This window comes from Cinclus cinclus, chromosome 12 (genome assembly GCF_963662255.1).
Source record: "Cinclus cinclus chromosome 12, bCinCin1.1, whole genome shotgun sequence".
Classification (NCBI taxonomy): domain Eukaryota; kingdom Metazoa; phylum Chordata; class Aves; order Passeriformes; family Cinclidae; genus Cinclus; species Cinclus cinclus.
In genome coordinates this window covers 15,824,887-15,845,861 of record NC_085057.1, presented here as the reverse complement: position 1 = coordinate 15,845,861, position 20,975 = coordinate 15,824,887, and the positions used below count along the sequence as shown (strand labels likewise).

The window sequence follows — 20,975 nt, the reverse complement described above, 5'->3', positions numbered from 1 at the left end:
GCACAAGCACCTTGCTGTGAGAAAGAGTTTCTTGAGTATTTGTCATCTCCCACCTTGCAGGGACGATTCACCCCATTTCCCCTCCCTTGATGTGATATTAGCACCCAGGACTTCAACCCACCAGCATTGCCAGTAAACGGGTTTTACTGGTGGGGATGCCTTGGGGTGCATGCCCACCTCTCACTGGTCAGCAGCTGCTGCCAAAGGGCTGGAGCCTTGGTCTGAGCACAGCTGGGAAAGGTCGGCTATGTCCTCTTTCGGATGAGGTACCAGAGAATCCCTGCAAAGCTCTGGCTTTGCACCAGAGCTGCTGCTGCAGCAGCCACGGCAGCAGGCAGGAACCATCTCGGTCTAGCTGCAGCCCCGGCTGAGCAGCCCGTGCCCAGAGCTCAATTAACTCAGCCCAAATCCAGGCTGCAGGTCCCGGGCTGCAGCCAGCGGGAGCAGAAATACTCTCCGTAGCTCTCCCTCTGCTTCTCACCCGCTGCCAGAGGTGCCTCCAGTCCCTTCCCCACTGGGAAACTGATGCAGGGATTGCAGTTTGTCCTGCTCCTGCGAGAAGAGGCAGAGAAAGTGGAGCGGCTGCAGCGAGCCCCCCCTTCCCCCGCGGAGGCTCCGGGAGCCTCATCCCCGCCTTCAGCCCGCCCCGCCGGGCTCGCCGGGACCGGAGTTGGAGATTGCTCCGGGATATTGCTCCGTCCCCCCCACCTCTCCTGCCTCAGTTTCCCCGCGGTTCCCCACCGGGGCGGCTCCTCCCGGTCCCCGCCCCGGCCCCGGCCCGATGCCGGCCCCCGCCCCACCGCCGAGCAGCGGCCGCCGGGCCATGGAGCTTATCGAGCTGCGGGAGCTGCAGCCGGAGGCGCGGCCGGGCCGGGGCCGCCTGGAAAGAGCTAACGCGCTGCGCATCAGCCCGGCCCGCCGGCCCGGCCCCGGGGCGCATCCTGACCCGCGGCTGACGGCGGCACCGGGCGCCGGGCACCGCTTCGAGCCGCGGCGCCGCGGGCTGCACACCTGGTGCGATCTCTGCGGGGACTTCGTCTGGGGCGGCGGCAGGAAGAGCCTCCAGTGCCGCCGTGAGTACCCCGCCGCGCCCCGGGCCCCCCGCACCCCGCCGCCGGGCATCCCGGCACCTAGCACCCCCGCCAAGCACCGGGCGTCCTGCCACTCGGCTTCCTCAGCACTGGGCGCCCCCGGCGAGCACCGGATATCCCGCCACCGGGCATCCCCTCCACTGGGCATTCCCACCGGGCATCCCACCAACTGGGCACCCCTACAGGACACCGAGCATCCTGGTACTAGGCAGCCCCGCGGAGCACCGGGTGTCCCACCACTGGGCGTGGGTTTCCCAGCACCAGGCATGCTGCCGTGCACCCCCACCACCAGCGGGTACAAAGCATCCTGCCATCGGGCACCCCCACGGGCCCACAGCCATCCTGATAGTGGGCCCCATCACTGAGCACCAGCTCTCCCACCACTGGGCATCCCAACACCAGGCACCACCACCAGGCACCGAACATCCCAGCACCGGACTGGGTACGGGCATCTCAATACTGATTACCCCCACCAGGCAGTCTGGTGCCAGGCACTTCCATTAAGTTGAGCATCAGCATTCTGGGCAGCTGCACCAGGCACTGGGCCTCTGGGCACCAGGAACTGCCACCAAATACTGGACACCCTGGTATTGGGCACCTACATCAGGTACTGGGCAGCCCCATACAGAATATCCTCACCCAGCAATACATATCTCTGTATTGGGTGCCTGTACCAGGTACCAGGTATTCTAGCACTGGGTACTCACACTGGTCACTGCGCATCCCAGTACCAGGCACTGAGCATACCATGCTGGCCAGCCCAGCAGGGAGTACAGGCACAGTGGCACCAGCCAGGATGTGGCACAGTGCTATGTCCCATGTTGATGCTACCCCTGAGCCCCTGGGCACAGCATGACACAGCTGACACTGTCACCACGTGCCAGCGCTTGTTCCACCATGCTCTGGTGCCCTGACCCTGACAGCCATGCTTGTGCACAGTAGTGACACTGCTCCTATCTCTGTCCCCAGACTGCAGCTTCACCTGCCACTACCGGTGCCGGGCCCTGGTGCGGCTGGACTGCAATGGCCCCCCAGGTGCTGGTGATGAGGACAATGGCAACGAGCACGTGTTGGAGAAAGACACCAATGTGGTAGGGCCTGGGCCTATCTGTGAGAGAGAGCTTGGGCAGGGGGTGGCAAACCTGGGGCTATGCTGGGCTGTGGGGGCTATGCTGGGCTGTGCAATGTGAAGCCATGTTGTGGCATGCCAGGTTATGCCATGCCAGGCTGTGCCAAACCTTGCTCCGCTGGGCCTAGCTGAGCTGAACTGTGTAAGGCTGACATGCCAGGCTCTGCCATGCCATGATGGGCTGCATCAAGCCTTGACGGACTGCGCTGGGCTGGGCTGAATGAGGTCGTGCCATGTCGTGCCATGTGCTGTGCCAAGCCAGGCCGTGGCCGTACTCGTGGCGAGCTGTGCTGTGTTGTGCCCGTGCCGCGCTGCCCGTACCTCACCGCGCCCGTGCCCAGCTGAGCCGAGCCGAGCTCAGCCGAGGCAAAGCCGTGTCCGGGCGCGGGTGAAGTCACCGCCGGAAGCGGGGCCGCCGCGCCGCCCCCGGCCCGCGTCACCCTACGGCCGGGGCGGGGCAGGGACGGGCACCGCGCCGAGCCGGCAACGGTGCAGGGCGCGGTAGACGCCGCGCCGAACCGAGCCGCGACGGGAGCGCGATAGCGACCGGGCTGAGGCGAAGCGGGACCGGGACCGCGATCGCGATAGGGACCGGCCTGAGCCGAGCGGAACGGCGATAGGGACCGGGCGAAGCTGGGCCGGGACTGAGACCGGGACCGGGCGGAGCCGAGTCGGGACTGAGACCGGGACCGGGCAGAGCCGATCCGCGATAGGGACCGGGAGCGAGGGGAGCCGAGCCGGGCCGAGGGCCGGGTTGGGCGGAGCTGGGCCAAGGACCGGGAGCGGGCTGAGCCGAGCCGGGAGCGGACCGAGCCGGGCCCCGGCCCGGGGGCCGGCCGGGCTGGCGCGGGGCCGAGCGTGCCCATGTGCCCGCCGGTCCGGCGGGGTTGCGGGGCGGGCGGGCCGGGCCGTGCCCTCCGCCACCGCCGCCGTGGCCGGGGGGGAGGCCGGCGGGGCCGGGGGCTGCGGGGCGGCGGCGCTGGCGCTGCGGAGGGGCGGCGCGGGGGGCACGGGGGGCAGCACGGCCAGCAGCGGCTACTGCAGCCAAGAGGACTCCGACTCCGAGCCTGAACTCTTCTACACCGCCCGCACCTCCCTCGGCCGCCGCCCGCGCCGCCGCCAGGTCGGTCCCGGACCGTGACGCCATGGGGGACGCGGGTGACGTCATCGGAACGCATTTTCCCCGGGCTGGGTGCTGGGGAGCAGGCGAGGGTGGGCTTGGTGCGTGGGGAAAACTAGAGGTGTGGGTGGTCTTTTCATGGAGGTGAGCTTGGTCCTGCTGTGGGCAAGAGTGGGGTCAAGCATGACACGGTGGCCCTATGCGGTTGAATGTGGGGTGAGCCATGCACCGTGAGGTTTTTCTGCCTGGCACGGGCACCCCAAGGTCCCTCAGGGCTGGAGCTGTCCCCAGCTTTGGGGGTGCCGGGACAAACTCTCCGGGCAGCTTCAGAACTGTCCCCATCCTGCAGGGACCCCCGCAGGGTCCGGCAGTGCCTGCATGCTATGGGGTGGCTGTCGGGGCTGGGAACCCCTCAGTGCCGTGGGGACACGTGCAGCATTGTGTGGCAGCTCCACGGCCCGTGTAAATACTCATTAGTGGGTGCCGGTGGCAGGGACGCCGAGCCAGGACGCTCGGTCCCCCGCGTGTGGGGCCAGCACTTTGAAGTCGGGTGCCGGCGGCAAGGGCGGGCTGCACCTCCAGCCCGGCTCTCCTGCCTCAAATCTCAGGGCGTCCCCGCGGGCGCAGAGCCTGCCCAGACGCCCTGGTGCCGGGCTGGCGGCTGCCGGCGCTCTGCCTTGGGGACGCCTCTCTGATCTGGGGCGCCGGGAGGGGACGCTCGGCTCCGGGTGTCCTCGCAGTGCGTTCACACAGCCCGGCTGCCCCACGGACGGGCGCTTGGGGGGCGGTCGGTGCAGGTGTCCCCGGAGCAGGGCTGGTGCCGCGGTGACCTCAGCTGTGCGTCCCCGGCACAGCCTAGCTCAGCGCCAGCCGGGCTGATGCAACCCCGTGCAACCGTCCGCGCATCTGCCGGTGCTTCGGGGTGGGCTGGGACCCGGCGGGACACCGAGACAGGCGGGACGGTCTCTCCCGGTCTCAGTGCCGCTCAGCCCGGCTGCTGTCACGCAGGATGAGCCCAGCGAGTGGGAGAAGACAGAGCTGGACCAGGCGCAGGTGGAGCAGCGGATCAAGGAGTACAACAGCCAGATCAACAGCAACCTCTTCATGAGCCTGGTACGGGGTTGGCACAGGGCCGGGGGGATCACGGTGCCCTGCCCTGACCCCGCTCACCGCCCCACCGGTGTCTCGTAGAACAAGGACGGCTCCTACACCGGCTTCATCAAGGTGCAGCTGAAGCTGGTTCGCCCTGTCTCGGTGCCGGCCACCAAGCGGGTCCCCTCCCTGCAGGCGGGGCGGCCGCACCCTCAAGGGGTGAAGCGCCGAACGTCCTTCTACCTGCCCAAAGGAACCGTCAAGCACCTGCACATCCTCTCACACACACGTGTCAGCGAGGTCATCGATGCCCTCCTCCGCAAGTTCACCGTCATCGACAACCCCCGCAAGTTTGCCCTCTTCGAGAGGTCTGAAAAGGATGAACAAGGTAGTGCCCCTGTCACCCTGTCCTTACAGTGGTGGCTGTGTCCCCATATTGTCAGTTTCCCCTGGGTGGTGGCAGTTCCATGGTGGCGATGTCCGCAAGATCTCTCATGGTGGTGGCAGCATCTCCGTGGCAGTGGTGTCCCCATTGTGGCATTGTCCCCTGTGGTGGCAATATTACGGCAGTGGTGTCCCAATAGTGACAGCCTGCTTTAGGTAGCGGCATCCCCTTGGTGGCAGCATCCCTGTAGCAGTGATATCCCCCTTTAGTGACAGTGTCCCTTGTCACCATGACTGTGTCCCCCATGGCAGCAGTTGGTGTTTGTATGGTGCTGATGTCCCCATAGCAGCAGCAGCCCAGCAGCAGCAGTGCTGTCCCATCGCGGCAGTGTCCCCGTGGCCCTGTCTCCACGGTGACGCCTGGCCGCCGTTGCAGTGTACTTGCGGAAACTGGGTGATGACGAGCAACCCCTGCGGCTGCGGCTGCTGGCCGGCCCTAGCGAGAAGGTGCTGAGCTTCATCCTGAAGGAGAACGAGACCGGAGAGGTGAACGTGAGTGCAGGGACGGGGAGGGGGCTGACACCCGCATTGCCCGGGGAGGTAGCCACGGGGGCACGCTGCAGATCCCCGTTGTGATGGCAGCCCTTGTGCCTGCAGTGGGATGCCTTCACACTGCCGGAGCTGCACAACTTCCTGCTGATCCTGCAGCGGGAGGAGGAGGAGCACGTGCGCCGGCTGCGGCACCGCTACGCACGCTGCCGCCAGAAGATGCAGGAGGCGCTGGCCACGCGCACCCCTGGGTGACCACGACGCTTGCACTCGATGCCAGCCAGTGCAACAGGAGCCTCGCCCGCCGGCGGGTGGGGGCACCAGGGAGGGGGGTGGAACGGGGCACCACGGACCCACCGGGCTGTCACAGCCCCCACGGGGCTGGCCCAGCGAGTGAGGGTTCCTGGTGGGAGTTAGAGTGAGTGTCACCCGGGAGTGGGTGTCCCCAGGGAGCATGTGTCCTGGGGGAAACGAGTGTCACCTGGGGGATTGGGTGTCCCCAGAGGAGTGGGTGTCCCCAAGAGAGCGTGTGTCACGTGGGGGGAGCAAGTGTCACCTGGGGGATTGGGTGTCCCCAGGGGAGTGGGTGTCTCTAAGAGAGTGAGTGTCACCTGGGGGATTGGATGTCCCCTGGGGAGTGGGTGTCTCCAAGAGAGCATGTGTCCTGCAGGGAGCGAGTGTCACCTGGGGGACTTAGTGTACCCGAGAGAGCATGTGTCGCCTGGGGGATTGTGCATCTCCAAGGGAGTGTGTGTCATGGGGGAGCAAGTGTCACCTGGTAGATTGGGTGTCCCCAGGGAGTGGGTGTCTCCAAGGGAGTGTGTGTCATGGGGGAGCAAGTGTCACCTGGGGGATTGGGTGTCCCCAGGAGTATGGGTGATATGGGGGGAGCGAGTGTCCCCGGAGAAGTGAGTGTCCCTGGGGAGAAGCAGGGCATCAAACACCAATAAAGGCATCTTGGTGACGAGGCCTGGCCTGCGGAGTGTCCTTGGCAGGGCGGGCTGGGAGGGGACGGGAGAGGACGGGATAAGAAGTGTGTCGCGCAGGTGTCTGCGGGCCGTGGGTGCCTACGCGTGGTGCGGGGTGGCGGCGGCGGGACTCGAACGCGCGGCTCCCGCGCAGCCGGCGGGGAGGCGGGCGCGCCCCGCGCCTGTGTCACGTGATGCGGGCGCCGGAAGTGGCGCGGGCGGCGGCGCAGGCGGCGCTCGGTCGGTGTCGCCGGGCGGCTCCGGGCCGCCCCCGTCCCTTAACCCTCCCGGCCCCGCTCCCGCCGCCGCCGCCCCCGCCCGCCATGGGCGCCAGCGGCTCCAAGTCGCGGGGGCTGTGGCCCTTCGCCACCCCGGCGGCGGGCGGCGGCGGCCCCGAGGGCCCCGGCGGGCAGCAGGCCCTGGCCCGGGCGCGGGCCGCGCGCGCCGCCACCCCCTTCGTGTTCACACGCCGCGGGTGAGACGCGGGCGCGGGGAGCGACTGCCATGGGGTGGGGGGGGCTCTGCTGCTGGGCCGGCCCCAGCACAAGCACAGCGCGGGGGTCGGGAAGAGCCGCCGGCAGCGGGTGGTCGCTGCAGCTCCGCAGAGGAGCGGGAACCGGCCTGCCCCAGCCCGCGGCCCGTCTCGGGGCGCAGAGGACCGGCAGGATCTCACCCCAACGCCTCCCCTCTCCTCTCGACAGCTCCATGTACTACGATGAGGACGGGGATCTTGCTCACGAGTTCTACGAGGAGACAATCGTCACCAAGAACGGGAGGAAACGCGCCAAGCTGAAGAGGATCCACAAGAACCTGATACCTCAGGTAATGTGCGGAGAAGGGTGGGGGAAAGCGAGTGCAAAGCGCCGCGGTGACACTTAAGTCCGGACTTTACTGGAGCCCTCTCCCTCAGGGCATCTTCTTGCTGCAAAAGTGGAGGCTCTCTCCTCCCCCCAGTTTCTGCCTCTGAGCCAGGATTCCTGTGTGTCCTGGCTCACGCCTGTGTCGCCTGAGGCTGTGACAGGGAAGGGAGAGCTGGTGGCACCCTCCAGCTGCCCTTTTTTGGAGAGAAGCAGTGCCTGAGCTTTTCAGATCTGCCAGGAAGGGGAAGATAGCTCAACTGGGTGTATGTTGTGGGGCTCAGAGTGCTAGGCAGCCTTGCATGGCCACAGTGTCTCATTACCAAGCGCCTTCCACAAGGTGTAGGGTGCTGTGCTGCCTCAGCCAGTGTCATGTCAGTGTGGCGGGCCAGGCCTTGTGTTGGGGAGCAACAGCCAGAGCCCATCAACTCCTGACATGAGTATGCACGTCCCCTGCAGCTCTTCAGCAGTGTTGACAGCTCTGTGCTTTGCTCTTCTATGGAAAAGTCTCCTCTTTAAATAAGCAAGGGGTGTGGAGCTGTGCAGGGGCTGGGATGTCAAGTGAGGATCATGGTGCAGGGGCAGGAGAGCCTGCGTGTAGGAAATCTTTTGGGGGCATAAATAGAGGAAAGGGCAAATCAAACCAGGGCTGAAGAGGGCCCCTAATTAAGTCTTCCCCAATTAAGCAGAAAGGCATGGCTGTAGTGAGCAGCTGGGGTGAGCTGTCAGTGTGCTCTGAGGAGTGGGCAGCCTCTCAGCAGAATGGGACCCCTCTGAGTGCTGAGCAGGAAGTTATGGACAGAAGGATTTGGTGCTGCTTCCTGGGCTGGCATTCTGGCAGAGGCAGGCTTGGCCTGTGGAACTGACTTCTCGTTGATGTGAGTTGAAACTCGCCCAGTTGGAAAGCTTAGCTGAACTGGAGAGAGCAGGTACCAGCACTGAATAGTCCTTTGCTAGTGCAGGCTTTACTCTGGTTCTGTGGGTGCAGGCCCAGCCCCGAGCCCCTGCTCCCCACTCTGCCCCAGCCCCCCACCTGCCAGCGGCTCCTCGTGGTGCTGTAACAGGAGAAGGCTTGGATGGGGCATGGGAACGGTTCCTGTGACTGGTGTGGAGGGAGCGTGCATTCAGCAGCCTCCCCTCTGCACAGAAAGCCGCTTTTCTTGTGCGCCAGCTGCCCCGGCTGCATTCTCTCAGAGAGCTCTTTTCATTCTTCTAAATCCCGTGAATGAAAGGTGCCAGATGAAAAGCCCAGACAGCCAATATCTGCCAGTCACGCACCAGCTGCTGCACGGGTAGTGCCTGGCAGAGCAGCTCCCTCCTTTCTCGCCCTGCCATGTGTGGCAGCCAGCCATGCCGTCCTCGGCTCTCCGGGGACAAGTGCGAAGGGCAAAGTGCTGGTGCTTTGCGTGCTGCTGCTCAGGCATACCTGGTATCGCAGGCGATTTATGGACCCTGGTCCCTCCGGTTCCTGGAGGGCACAGTGTTCTCTGTCCCTGGGTGACTGGCAGGACTCAGGGATGTCGATTGGCTGTCCTTTCTGCTCACCACTCTGACGCTTCTTTCAGGGCATAGTGAAGCTAGAGCATCCTCGAATTCACGTGGATTTTCCGGTGATTATCTGTGAAGTGTGAGTCCCAGAAATCGATGCCCGCGAGCAGAAGGCCCTGCCCCAGCACCCCCAGCCTTGCCGGGCCAGGCTGCATCGTGTTCCCACCGAGGAGGACTCCAGGTGTTTGGTGGGACAGTGACTCTCCCCTCGCCTGGAGGTGAGGCAGGATGGAGCAGGCCCTTGCAGGAGATGGGTGACTCTGTGCAACGACTGCTTAAAAACATCCTCGCTTGAGTCAGAAGACTAAAATACCTTTTGTAGCCTCTAGCCGACACTTGATGGATAACTGGAACTGCAAACAAGCTGCTGTGATTGAGCTGTGAAAGGGAGAGCAAGCGTGCACTTCTCACCAGAGAGAATCCCCCGCTTCTCAGGTATGCGGCCCAGGGAGAGCCAGGGCACAGTAAGGGCCTGCCCTGCACCCTGAGGTCCCTGGAGCCCGCAGGTTAGATGGCCAGTGTTGCAGCATGTCCCTTTGACACCGGTGTGATGTGACGCTCCCATGTGTGGGTTTGTTGATGGAGGACAAACAGGGCAGGCTGAGGGTTCTCAAAGCACATCAGGCTGGCTGCTGCTCTCCTCTCGGGAAGGGGATGGAAATCAGATGCCGCTCTCTGAGATCTCGGTCTCTTCCCCCACTGCGTTTCCCCACGCTGGGGAGGTTGGCTTTGCTGCTGCCTGCTGGAGATCTCTGCAGCTCCTTGGGCACTGCTGGTGGCAGAAAGGTCCCAGCTCCGCAGCAGACTTGCCTCCCCCATTGTCTCACTGGCTCCTGCTGAACGCCGTCCCTCACCTGCTGCGGGGCTGGGCTGCCGGGCAGCTTCCTCAGCCCTGCTGCTGTTTGAACTTACCTCCCTGTAGACTGGGCCTCGACTGACCCAAGCAGGAAAGGAATCCTCTCTTCCTTCCCTGTGCCCCTGAAACAATCAATTGGCATATCTGCCCTGGCTTGGAAGTCTCCCTGGCGATGTGAACTGTGGTTCCTCCCGCATCCCAGCTGGTGGCAGGAGGAGAAATGCAATGCACTTTAAATGGAGGCTTTCTGCCCCACCTCGGAAGGTCCTGCTCTTTTCTCCTCTTTCCTCCCGCCTGAGAAGGTCCAGGTCTTGGCGGCACCGAAGAAACCTCTCACCCCTGCGTGTGTCCAGCTGCTGGGGGAAAGGCCTGACCCCAAATGCCCCTTGGCAGCATGAGGAGCCCCTGCCTTCCTGCTCGGCTCTGCCCAGACTGGGCAGGCAGAGGAGGACCGGCAGCAGGCACAGCTTTAAAGTGGGTCAGAGCCTACTCCCCACAGCAGCCAGCTCGGCTTTCCTCCTCTTTCATTCCAGAACTTGATTTACTTTCTAAGCACTTCAGATGTTTGCTACCTCGATTTTTAATTTAAGCTGCTGGCACTTGGCTGCCAGCCCTGTCAATGTCTATGTTGGATGTATCCATCTCCGCGCCCACTGAGAGCCACCCGGGCGCGGGGCCACATTCCCGGCCTCGGGGAGATAACAGCGACGTGGCTGTTGCTGTCTTCCTGTCACCACCTCTTCCCTTCACGTCCCTCTACCCGTGGTTCCCATCAACAGGAGTGAGCACACAGGGTAAAATGGATGTGCTGGCTGCCACCAGGCAGGAAAGCAGGAGGGCAGGACTCATCTACACTGTGATGCTGGGCGCTTCTTTCGACATATTTTGTTCTGCTTGCTTGAAAGTCTTGTCTTAAAACAATCCCTCACTGAAGTGTTTCTTATTTACACCACCTGCTCTCAAGTTTCTCCCTGGCTGGAGCAAGCTGGGAAGGGCCTCCCGTGGGCTCCACAGGAGAGCAGGAGCTGCTGTCCCCAGGAAGAGGAGAGAAAACCGTGGCCACGCTGTCTGTGCTGCCTTGCCCCACTGATGTTTGAGAGCACGGGAAACTGCACCGACCCTGCCTTGGGCATGGGGGAAGGAGGAGGAGGAGTGGGAAGGGGGTTGGCACTGTTTGCCTGTCCCTCACCTGGCTACCAGCCAAAAATCTGCTGGCAAGGCATGGCCCAAACCTGGGGGAGGGGGTAGAGACTGTGACCAGCTTAGGAAGGATGCTTTTGTCCTTTCTGATAGGCTGTCCATCCTCCCAGTGTATTAAACATGCTTCCCCAAAACCCATGTCTTCTCCCACCCTTCTACCTGCTCAGTGTCCACCAGAGTGGCAGCGAACCTTTGCAGGCTGCCAACAAGCTGCATCCTGCCCTGCTTAATCCCAGGCTGGTCCCCACAGCAACCAGTCCCCAGGACCCCAGCAATCCTGCAGCAGCAGGGCCTTGGGAGCACCTGGAGGGATCTTAAAAATGTGAAGGTCACTGTAAATAGTATCTGTGTCCACTGTGGTGTTGGAGCAAGCAAAAAAAAAAAAAAAAGTTTTCCTTTTGATTTTTTTTTTTTTTCATTTTCTGTGCAACATTGTGCTTTCCCCTGTGGATGTGTAGCTGAATCGTACTCACCAACACTAGGCTCCTTGCTCCTCTAGTGTGTGGGTAGGACTCATGGGTTTGGGAAATGTACACTACTTATGGTCCTTCCTCCCAGTGCATCTGTCCACTTTTGTTAAATTTCAATAAAATTATTTGTAGAGCCCACAAGTCCCAGAGCTGTCTTACTTTGGAAGGCAGCTGCACTTGAAGGGAGATTGGACTTTGCTGCCGGCGTTTCAAGCCCCGCGTTTTTTTGGGAAAGGCGTGTTTGTGCACATGTGGCTGAGCTGATGGTGAAGGACCCCTGAGTCACAGCCATTTCCAGGTTCTCCAGTTGGCACACGGGACTGGCAGGAGTTGGTGGCTTTGTCAGGCTGTGACTACTTGTAGCTGCTGTGACATCTTTTAAATATATAACTGATGTGAAATATATGTATTTTCTTTGTTCATTCCCGAGGGCTGGAGCTTAGGCCTCTCTCCCCTCCTGTGTGGGGACGGAGGTCTGAGGCCCCGGGTTTTGCAAGCAGCCCAGCCTCGAGCTGACTTCCCATGGCTCCGCCAGAGCCCCGCGGGAGGGAGGATCCACCTGTCTGTCCGCTCCTTCCTCGCCTGCCCTGCCAAATCAGTGCCTCATTAATCACGGGGCCTGACGGCTCTGGAGCCGGCGTGACCCTGTGCCGGGATGCCGCCCGTCCCTCGAGCATTGCCGGCTGTCCGTGGGGCAAGTGTGATCTCACTGCTCCGCGCGTCCTGTCCCCGACAGCCCTGCAAGTGTTTTCCTGCAGCCACCGTCACCTCTCATCATTTCCTCCACACAAGCCGGCTCGGAAATGAGCCGCTGATGAAAGCTGTCATGAGAGTGAGTGGTGTGGTGTGTCCTGCCAGCCCTCCAGTCTCGGGGGAATGAGGCTCTGCTCCATTCATCCATAGGGACCCCAGCTCCAACAGGGACGAATGGATCCTGTCTTGGACAGGGTGTCAGCGCAGGGTGGTACAGCCCAGCGAGGTTACACGAGGTGATGGCTTTGGCCCTCTGTGTCTGCCAGGGCCACCACAGTCCCCTCCTGCTGCTCATGGGGCAGGGCCATGCTAGGAATGCCCAGCCCAGGGTGAAGGCAGGTGCTGATGTCCCCTCCTGGCTTCATGGCTGCTCCATCTCCAAGCTGACCTCTCGCACCTTGCCGGACCTGTCTGGTGCGAGTGGCTGTGACTCATGCCCCGTTGTCTTTATCTGCCATCCATGAGGGATTCCCATCCTCCTGCTGCCTGCCTGGAGCAGTTCACCTCGGCAGGGCAAGGGGAGGCTGGGTCTACCCAGGTGCCCCTTCCCAAAAGCAAGTCCACCCTGTGGGAAGGAAGGAGGGAAACCGAGTCAGGTGATGAGGGGACAGCAGTGAGAATCTGCGTCACACTTAGCACTTCCAGCCCTCCCAGAAGTGGAAATCTGTGACCCCTCTGGCCAGCCCACTGCCGGTGGGGCTGGATACCTTCGAATGAGGAGGATGGAAAATTTTAGCTGCTGGCCGAGGGAGCCTGTTTACTGCCCAGAGGGGAAGGGCAGCGCCTGCAGCGCTGGGATTTCTTGGCTCCCCACAATCTCTCCCAAGGGTTTTGGCAGCCAACGCCCAGCCAGCAGCTGACCTTCCCAGCCCCTCTCCCAGCCAGTGCCTGGCATTGCCTGCAGGCCAGGCCAAGGTGTGGGGTGCAGCCAGGATTTGGAGTGGCTGGCCTGGATGCAGTGCCGATCCCTAGCAGGGCTGTCACCCTCTCGGTGGGGGCTTCACCACAAAAGCTGACACCCAAGTGGTACCACTAACTGGAGGCAGCTGCAGGTGCTTGGGGCCAGGGTTTGACACTGGCGGCACCAGGAGCTGACACGGAACAATGCTGGGCTTGGTGCTCCCGCCTGATCCTTAGGGAGCTGGCGGGTGGCTGGGGAGCACTTCCGTAGATTCAATCCTGCTTCCTTCCCCTGTCGGCCCCGACACACCCTCGCAGTCTGGCGCTTCCTGCGCGGGGGCACCCCGATGGCCCTCAGCCCAATGGGGCCAGCCTGGCCAGAGGAGGCAGGGGACAGGCAGCACATGGGGGACTGCCACACGGCTGGTCCCTGAGCCCTGCCTGCCCTGTCGCCTGCCAGAGGGACCAGCTGGAGCCTCAACAGCGCTCTGGAAAGGAAGCCCCCCCAGCCCTGTTACACCCATGGCCCCCTTTGTAATCTCCAGGCAGGAAACCCACGGGGCCATGGCTGAGTCAGCAGCACCGATTGCCCTAGCCCTGCACAGGATGTCCTGCCCGGCACAGTACCACCCTGGGGTCACCACTGTCCTGGGGACACTGCTCTTCTGGTGTCACCACCACCTTGAGGACACCACCACTGTAGGATCACCAACTGTTTAGGGACAACATCGTCCTGGTATACCATCCTGGGGTCACCGGAATTCCTGAGTTCCTATTTTGCAGTGATGATGATGTCGTGGACGCCGCCCTGGGGTCACCACCACCTGGGGACAGTGTCCTGATGTCACCACCAATCTGGGGTCACTATGGTTTTTGAAGTGACCACCCCCCAGGGGACAGCACCAGCCCTGAGACCACCCCCAACCCCGGGAACAGTCCCGCGGTCACCGTGGTTCATGGAGCCCCGGCCCCCTCAGCCCCGCCACCCGTGGCGCCCCCTGCCGGCCTAAACCGCGGCCCCACCCGGCCCCCTTCCGCCGCGTGGGGGGGGCGGGTCCTCCCGGGCCGTACCAATCGCGGCGGGACAGGGGGAGGACTCCCGGTGCCCGGTGGCCGGTACCGAGGCCCCACGGAGGTGTGTGTGTGCGGCGCGGCTTCGCCACCGGCTCGGACCCCGGGGCCCCGCGATGGTCGGTGCCACCAGCCTGGCGCCGCGCGGGCGGGGCGCGGGGGCGGGGCCGGCACCCCCGCGGGTGGTGCGTGCCGGAAGGTTTAAAAGCGGCGGCGGGGGGGGGAGGCGGCGGTGCTGGAGGAGCCCGCGGCGGGGGATGGCCTGAGGCGCGGTGCGAGCCGCGCGGGGAGCGGGAGCGGGAGCGGAGCGGGGCCGCCGGGGGCCGCGCCCCGGCGCTTTGTCTGCCCGGCTCGAACAAAGGCGGCGCCGCCGCGCCGGCACCCGGGGGAGAACGAGCGGGCGAAGCCGCTTGGGATCGGGATTCCCGAAAACCAGCCCCCACCCGGAGCTCTGCCCGCACCCCCCGGGAGCTCTCTGCCCCGGGAGGGGACTAGGATCAGGGTCTGCCTTGGGGGGTGCGGGCAGATCGACATCTACCTGCACCCCCTCTAGCCAGCTCCCCCTTTTGACTCTCCTCTCCCGCTGCCCCCAGGTCCTGCCGGGCAGGATGCGCGGGGGCTGCGCGGCCGCGGTGGCTGTGCCCTGGCTGGCCCTGCTGGCCTTGGCCCGGCAGCCCCCCGAGAAGCCGTCGGCCACCCCCCATCTTACCCGCCGGCCCTTCCTGGTGGCCTGGAATGTGCCCACCCAGGACTGCAAGCCCCGCTTCCAGGTGTCCTTTGACTTCAGCATCTTCGACCTGTACGCCTCCCCCAATGAGGGCTTCGTGGGGCAAAACCTCACCATCTTCTACAAGGAACGCCTGGGGCTGTACCCGTACTACACCCATCAACGTGTGGCCGTCAATGGTGGTGTTCCCCAAAACAGCAGCCTGTCCGAGCACCTCGCTCGCCTCCAGGAGGGCATCAACAAGTACATCCGCTCACCCAACAAAGAAGGGCTGGCCGTCATCGACTGGGAGGAGTGGCGGCCTGTCTGGGCTCGCAACTGGAAGCCCAAGGATATCTACCGGGAGGCATCACAGGAACTGGTGTTACAGCGTCAGCCCACCTGGCCTCCTGAAAAGGTGAACAAGCAGGCAGCATTTGAGTTCGAGTCTGCTGCCCAGGAGTTCATGGTGAGAACCCTGCGCAAGGCCAAGAGCTTCCGACCCAAACAGCTCTGGGGGTTCTACCTCTTCCCTGACTGCTACAACCATGACTACAGCAAGAACAAGGAGAGCTACACCGGGCAGTGCCCAGATGTGGAGAAGTCTCGCAATGACCAGCTGAAGTGGCTCTGGAATGAGAGCATGGCGCTCTACCCCTCCATCTACCTCGACCCACTCCTGGACTCCACTCCCAACAGCCGCAAGTTTGTGCGGGCGCGGGTGATGGAGGCCATGCGCATCTCACAGAAGCACCACGACGATTACTCCCTACCTGTCTTCGTCTACACCCGACCCACCTACATCCGCAAGCTGAATGTGCTCAGCCAGGTAGGGCTGCACCACTGGGACATCCTCATTCCAAGCCCTGGGCATGTGGGCTTTGGGGTCTGCTGAGGTGGTTCCTCTGCCTGTGTATTGCACCTTGGTCCCATGGAGCAGGGTGGCTCTGGAGGCTGCTGTCTGCACTCATGGTGTTGTGTTACCTGGCACCCCATGGTTTGACTTTTTCCATGTGGTGGGAAGGGCACCATTTGGCACGGGGCTAGTGGCTGGCCCCAGGGAGCAGGAAGGGTGCTTCTTTTCCTAGGACCCCAGCTCAGCCCCTCTCTGGGCTGGATGATGGGGTGCCACAAACTGTTTCCCTTATGGATGGTATGTCTGGCAGGAGGACTGGCACCAATGGTGACTGTCACCAGGGAGGTGCCTGGGAAGTACTGCAGGACTCGGGTCCTGGCAGCTGCAACCCTGGGATGTGTGAGCCCACAGCCCTTGTGCTATGCTGGCTTAGCCCCTGAGGAGGAGGGCAGTTTTGGGAAGCCTTGTCCGCAAGTTGTTGGGACAGTCCCTTTTCCCTGGAGCAGGGATTGGGTCTTGCCCCCCTGATCCTGCAAGGGGCGCTTGGGAGCACACTGTGCTGGGGCTGTGGGTGCTGCATGGGGTCTGTGGGCACTAACCGGCCCTGTCCCTACAGCCGGACCTGATCTCCACCATCGGAGAGAGCGCAGCACTGGGTGCAGCTGGGGCCATTTTGTGGGGTGATGCAGTTGACACCAAAAACCGGGTAAGTTTGGGGTCGGTATGGGAGGTAGATGGGTGGAGGGATCACCTGCCCCTAGGGGAGGACCAGTGGCTGAGCTGTCCTCACTGTCTGAGGTGCTTCTCCCTGGGTCACACCCTGGTGCCTCCCCTTCCCTAGGAGTTGTGCCAGTTGATGAAAAATTACCTGGAGGGGGACCTGGGACGCTACATTGTGAATGTCACGACAGCAGCAGAGCTCTGCAGCACGACGCTGTGCCAGGGCCGGGGACGCTGCCTGCGCCAGGACAGCCATGCTGATGTCTTCCTCCACCTCAACTCTACCAACTTCCAGCTGCGGCGCCGGGATGCTGACCACCCCGAGCGCCCCCTCTTCTGGGCCGAGGGCCAGCTCTCCTCTGCTGACATACTCTTCTTACGGACCCACTTTCACTGCCACTGCTACCAGGGCTGGCAGGGCAGTGGCTGCCAGACACGCGCTGGCCCCCGCAGTGATGCCCCTGGCCCTTTGGCACCACTGGGACTTGGGGTGCTATTGCTGCTTGCAAGCTGGTGCTACCCGCCCCTGGACTGAGCTGCCCCTTTGTGATGGTGTAGGAGGAGCCTATTTAAGATATCCCTACCCTGCCTGAGAGGCAGCTAATTACGGAGGGCTGTCCCTCACTGTGGTGGTGTGGGGAGAGAGCTATGTGGTTGTCCCAGCTCTACCGCCCTGCTGCAGTGCAGGTGCCCTTCACAGGGTTGGGGGGAAGAGGGGGACCCCTCTCCTGTTGTAAGGAGAGGGATGGGGGGGCAAGAGGGACACGGGGGTGGGGAGCGGGTGCTGCGTGGTGCTGATCCCCCCGTGTGCTGCCCCACACTGAAGTGCTTTACCTCGAATAAAGCTGGTCAGACTGAGAGGTGTGGGCTGATTTGAGCCGAGGCGGGCCCAAATCCACGAGTCGTGTCCAAGCGGCGGGAAGCGGTGTGCGTTGGTATGGAGCTCGGGGAAAGCTCTGCGGTGTTGGGAACTGCCCCGCTCGGGGAAAGGGCTGGAGGGGCGGGAGCGGCCCCGCGGAGCCGGAGCCGCAGCCGCGTGGGCAGCCACGGCCGGGCCACCCACGTGGAGGCGGCGTGCGGCCCCTCCCCGGCCCGCCCCCAGAGGGATTCCCCGCGTGGCCCTGCCCCCAGCCCTGGGCAGTGCCCGGAAAGCGGGGCTGGAGCCCCCGGTCCGGGATCACCCTCTGGGGACACCGTGCTACGCGCCACGGCCGGGGGGTAGGTTTAGACGCGCGGGGCCGGGGACACCCGTGTGCGGCGAGTGTCCCTGAGCTCCGCTGCCCCTTGCCTCGAGTGTCCCCCAGCGGTACCCTCGCGTGGCTCCTGTCCCCGACACTTCCCTGCTCTGCCTGTTCCCGTGCAGCCTCTCCGGCCGCTGCGCCGTCCTGAGGGCTGCCCCTGGTCGTGGAGCGGCGCCCTGTGGCACGGCCACCTCCCTGCCCACGCCCCTCGGCTGCTGTGAGAGTCCCCGTGCCGTGCTCTCTGTGGCTGCTGTCCTGTGCTGTGGGTGTCCTCAGGCCGTGCTTTCCTCTGCCCCCCGGCCCCGCGCGGGAGCGTCCCGTGCCACCGCGGGCCGTGAGGTGCCGGGTCCTGCCCGGCTCCGTGAGCTCCCTGCCGGCAGTGCCCTCCTCCCTCCAGGGAATGGCCGTCGTTCTCCACTTCCCGAGCGGCGCCCGTCCGGCGCAGCCCGCGTCCATCACCGTGACCTTCCTCCCCCCGCCCCGTCCGTGTCTGTTTGTCTTTCCAGCCCACTCATCGCCGGCCAGTCATGGGGTGTTGACTCTGCGCATTCCTTCCCAGCCGAGCTCGCCGCCGCCGCTCATTACGCGGGGCTGACGCTGCTGTCCCACTCCGGGGCCGCTCTTGCTGGGCTGCAGCTGCTGATAAATTTGGAGACTTTGAGGAGGTGGAAGAGGTGACCGACCCTGGGTGACTGCACCGCTTGGGAACAGAGGTGTGGATTAATGCCGATCCTGACCTGGGGATAAAAGCATCGAGATCTGCCCAGGTCTCAGCTCCAGGACTCACCCTAAGCACAGCAGCACCATGGCATCAGCGTGGTCCTGCTGGGTCCTCCTTCTGGTCCTGCCTGCCCTGACCCATGCTGGGGGACCCGGTCCTGTCCTCGTCAGCCGCCCCTTTGTCACCATCTGGAACATCCCCACCGAGCGCTGCACCAAGAAGTACAATGTCACCCTCAGCCTGGAGGTCTTTGATGTGTTGGCCAATGACGAGCAGTCCTTCATTGGGGAGGACATCACCCTCTTCTACAGCAACAAGATAGGACTCTTCGCCTACTACACATCTGAGGGGGTGCCAGTGAATGGGGGGCTCCCCCAAAATGCCAGCCTGGAGGCTCACATCCACCAGGCCACCCAGGACATCAAGGTGACCCTGCCCAGCCCTGACTACCGTGGGCTGGCTGTCATCGACTGGGAGAAATGGCGCCCACTGTGGAGCCACAACTGGGACTCCATGGAGATCTACCGGCAGAAGTCGGAGGAGCTGGTGCAGCAGCAGCACCCACAGTGGCCTCCCAAGGAGGTGGAGGAGATGGCCAAGCAGCAGTTTGAGAGGAGTGCCTGTGATTTCATGAACAAGACCCTGTGGCTGGGCGAGAGCCTCCGTCCCAGTGCCTACTGGGGCTTCTATGGTTTTCCTGACTGCTACAACAATGACTTTGATAGGCTGCCCTACAATGGGACATGCCCAGATGTGGAGCAGCAGAGGAATAAGAATCTGTCCTGGCTCTGGAGGGGCAGCCGGGCGCTCTACCCCAGCATCTACCTGCCCCTCCGCCTCAAAGGCACCAACAAGGTGCTCCCCTTCGTGCGGCACCGTGTGGCCGAGGCTTTCGCAGTCCAGCATGGAATCCTTGACAGTGGCATCCCTGTCCTGCCCTACTCCCAGATCACCTTTGAGAACACTCTGGACTTCCTTTCCCAGGTGATAGGGATGTGGGAATAGTGGGAACCTCTTGGGTTGATGGGTTGGCACGAGGGTGTCTTTGTCTCTGCTGGGGCTGTGTGAGGGCTTTGGGCACTGCTGACTTCTCTCCCCATGGGTGCAGGAGGACCTGATGAACACCATCGGGGAGAGCGTGGCTCAGGGTGCTGCTGGCATCATTCTCTGGGGCAGCCTGGACTACAGCACCTCCAAGGTGAGTGCAGACAGTGACATCAGGTCCCTGTCAGCAGGTACCCCCAGTTCCTCAGCTGGGCAGGGCTGTGACACCAAATGCCATTGCAGGAGATGTGCCTAAGGCTGAAGGACTACGTGGAGGGACCCCTGGGCCACTACATTGTCAATGTGACAGCCAGCGCTGACCTGTGCAGCCAGACCCTGTGCTCCGGCCAGGGCCGCTGCGTGCGCCAGGACAAGCAGCAGGGCTACCTCCACCTCGACCCCTCCCGCTTCACCATCCACCTGCATGCTGGCAAGCCCTGGCTGGTGGGTCAGAGCCTGGAGCCTGGGGAGGACATCTCCAAACTGGCCAAGGAGTTCAGCTGCCAGTGCTATGACAAGTGGCAGGGACCCCGCTGTGACACCCAGGACTCTGCCAAGTGACCCCCCCCCCCCCCCCCCAGTTTTCCCACTCCAGGGACTCTGGGGCAGACAGGGTGACACTACTTCAGCACCTTTGCCATGGGGTTGAGAACCTGACTGTGGGGCTCTTAATAAAACCAGAAATGATCAGCAAGTGTCTCCTTGTCTTCTGCTGCAGCACATTTTGGGGTGGCAGACCTGCAGCACCACTGCTGCCTTGTGATGCTGCCAAGGGCTGTCCTTTGGGCTGGGGGCTTGGGATGTAATGCCTCGGAAAAACCACAAGGAAGAAAGAAAATTTATGGGAAAATACATAGGAAGAGGGGATGATGGGGGAAGAGGATAAGAAATAAAAGAATGATGCAGAATGGTCAAAGAGTGGATGCAAAGGGGGAGAAAAGGTCTGATTGTGAGGCTGTAGTTGAGGGAGTGTGTTCTTCAATCCCTCACTGTGCACAGAGGAGTGGACTGAAACCAATGTCCCCACTTGGATTTTCCCCTGGCTAACGATGTGCAAAGTGGTTAAGCCCATAAATAATATGCCAAAGCATTGATTTCTGTAACCCAGGCTACAGACTTAACTGTACCTGTTTCAAAGCAGTTGGGAGAAGGCATGAAATTTTGGCCCAGCTGAGATAAAGATGTTGGCATCTTCATCTGGGTGTTCATCTTGGGGTGGGGGAATCACATATTCAATTCTCTGATTTTAGGTTCTAATTCAGGTAATCTCTCCTTGTTGGGACTGCACTGCATGGCACTGTATGTGTACTGGGGACTTACAAAGCTGCACTCCTGATTTTTAAGCTGGTTGGTGTAAACCATTGCAGAGCTACTACATTTCTTATGTTCATTTCTTATTATTACATTAAGGAGGATCTGAGAATATACCACTGGAAACATAATTAAGCCTTTGAATTCCCCAGTCACAGCTTTCAGAAACATACACTTTGCTATTACCAAGCTCTTTGACAAACTGGGAGCCCCTGAAAAAATTAGTCATAATTGGATTTTGGCCCAGAATTAATAGTTGTATCTAATTCTTATAGAGATAGCTTGCTAAGTGTTGTATGTAAATGTTGGAAACAATATTAACTTAGTATTTTTTGTATGTGAAATGTAATTTAACTTAAATGAACACTTAAACACGTTCCTCCCAAGC

General features: G+C 62.3%; 4 protein-coding genes across 5 annotated transcripts; all 4 read left to right on the top strand.

The window, feature by feature from the left end:
* Positions 1-86: 86 nt before the first annotated feature.
* Positions 87-5,665, top strand: RASSF1 (Ras association domain family member 1). Of its 2 annotated transcripts, none has more exons than XM_062500610.1 (6): positions 87-1,073; positions 2,061-2,182; positions 4,349-4,453; positions 4,532-4,820; positions 5,253-5,368; positions 5,474-5,665. In XM_062500610.1, the coding sequence occupies exons 1-6, from the start codon at positions 782-784 to the stop codon at positions 5,618-5,620; spliced, it is 1,071 nt and encodes a 356-aa protein (XP_062356594.1). In that variant the 5' UTR covers positions 87-781; the 3' UTR covers positions 5,621-5,665. The 2 variants fall into 2 exon arrangements, with proteins under 2 accessions (XP_062356594.1, XP_062356593.1); XM_062500609.1 differs by having other exon boundaries at positions 87-1,074; positions 2,050-2,182.
* A 991-nt stretch (positions 5,666-6,656) lies between these two features.
* On the top strand, positions 6,657-11,399 carry TUSC2 (tumor suppressor 2, mitochondrial calcium regulator). Its single transcript, XM_062500585.1, has 3 exons — positions 6,657-6,808; positions 7,035-7,155; positions 8,756-11,399. Exons 1-3 carry the CDS (start codon positions 6,657-6,659, stop codon positions 8,819-8,821), a joined length of 339 nt encoding a protein of 112 aa, XP_062356569.1. The 3' UTR covers positions 8,822-11,399.
* A 3,197-nt stretch (positions 11,400-14,596) lies between these two features.
* Positions 14,597-16,805, top strand: LOC134048729 (hyaluronidase-2-like). Its single transcript, XM_062500690.1, has 3 exons — positions 14,597-15,523; positions 16,167-16,256; positions 16,392-16,805. The coding sequence occupies exons 1-3, from the start codon at positions 14,597-14,599 to the stop codon at positions 16,803-16,805; spliced, it is 1,431 nt and encodes a 476-aa protein (XP_062356674.1).
* A 1,511-nt stretch (positions 16,806-18,316) lies between these two features.
* Positions 18,317-19,837, top strand: HYAL1 (hyaluronidase 1). The gene is made up of 3 exons (XM_062500789.1): positions 18,317-19,216; positions 19,341-19,430; positions 19,520-19,837. The coding sequence occupies exons 1-3, from the start codon at positions 18,317-18,319 to the stop codon at positions 19,835-19,837; spliced, it is 1,308 nt and encodes a 435-aa protein (XP_062356773.1).
* The last annotated feature ends 1,138 nt before the right edge of the window (positions 19,838-20,975 follow it).

Bases quoted from the DNA above. Each gene is read 5' to 3' on its own strand.
- TUSC2 (XM_062500585.1), top strand. From the start codon at position 6,657: ATGGGCGCCAGCGGCTCCAAGTCGCGGGGGCTGTGGCCCTTCGCCACC. The intron at 6,809-7,034 runs GTGAGACGCGGG...TCCTCTCGACAG, and splicing joins TTCGTGTTCACACGCCGCGG to CTCCATGTACTACGATGAGG. The intron at 7,156-8,755 runs GTAATGTGCGGA...CGCTTCTTTCAG, and splicing joins ACAAGAACCTGATACCTCAG to GGCATAGTGAAGCTAGAGCA.
- RASSF1 (XM_062500609.1), top strand. From the start codon at position 782: ATGCCGGCCCCCGCCCCACCGCCGAGCAGCGGCCGCCGGGCCATGGAG. The intron at 4,454-4,531 runs GTACGGGGTTGG...GGTGTCTCGTAG, and splicing joins GCAACCTCTTCATGAGCCTG to AACAAGGACGGCTCCTACAC. The intron at 5,369-5,473 runs GTGAGTGCAGGG...TTGTGCCTGCAG, and splicing joins ACGAGACCGGAGAGGTGAAC to TGGGATGCCTTCACACTGCC.
- HYAL1 (XM_062500789.1), top strand. From the start codon at position 18,317: ATGGCATCAGCGTGGTCCTGCTGGGTCCTCCTTCTGGTCCTGCCTGCC. The intron at 19,217-19,340 runs GTGATAGGGATG...CCATGGGTGCAG, and splicing joins CTCTGGACTTCCTTTCCCAG to GAGGACCTGATGAACACCAT. The intron at 19,431-19,519 runs GTGAGTGCAGAC...ATGCCATTGCAG, and splicing joins TGGACTACAGCACCTCCAAG to GAGATGTGCCTAAGGCTGAA.
- LOC134048729 (XM_062500690.1), top strand. From the start codon at position 14,597: ATGCGCGGGGGCTGCGCGGCCGCGGTGGCTGTGCCCTGGCTGGCCCTG. The intron at 15,524-16,166 runs GTAGGGCTGCAC...CTGTCCCTACAG, and splicing joins AGCTGAATGTGCTCAGCCAG to CCGGACCTGATCTCCACCAT. The intron at 16,257-16,391 runs GTAAGTTTGGGG...CCCCTTCCCTAG, and splicing joins CAGTTGACACCAAAAACCGG to GAGTTGTGCCAGTTGATGAA.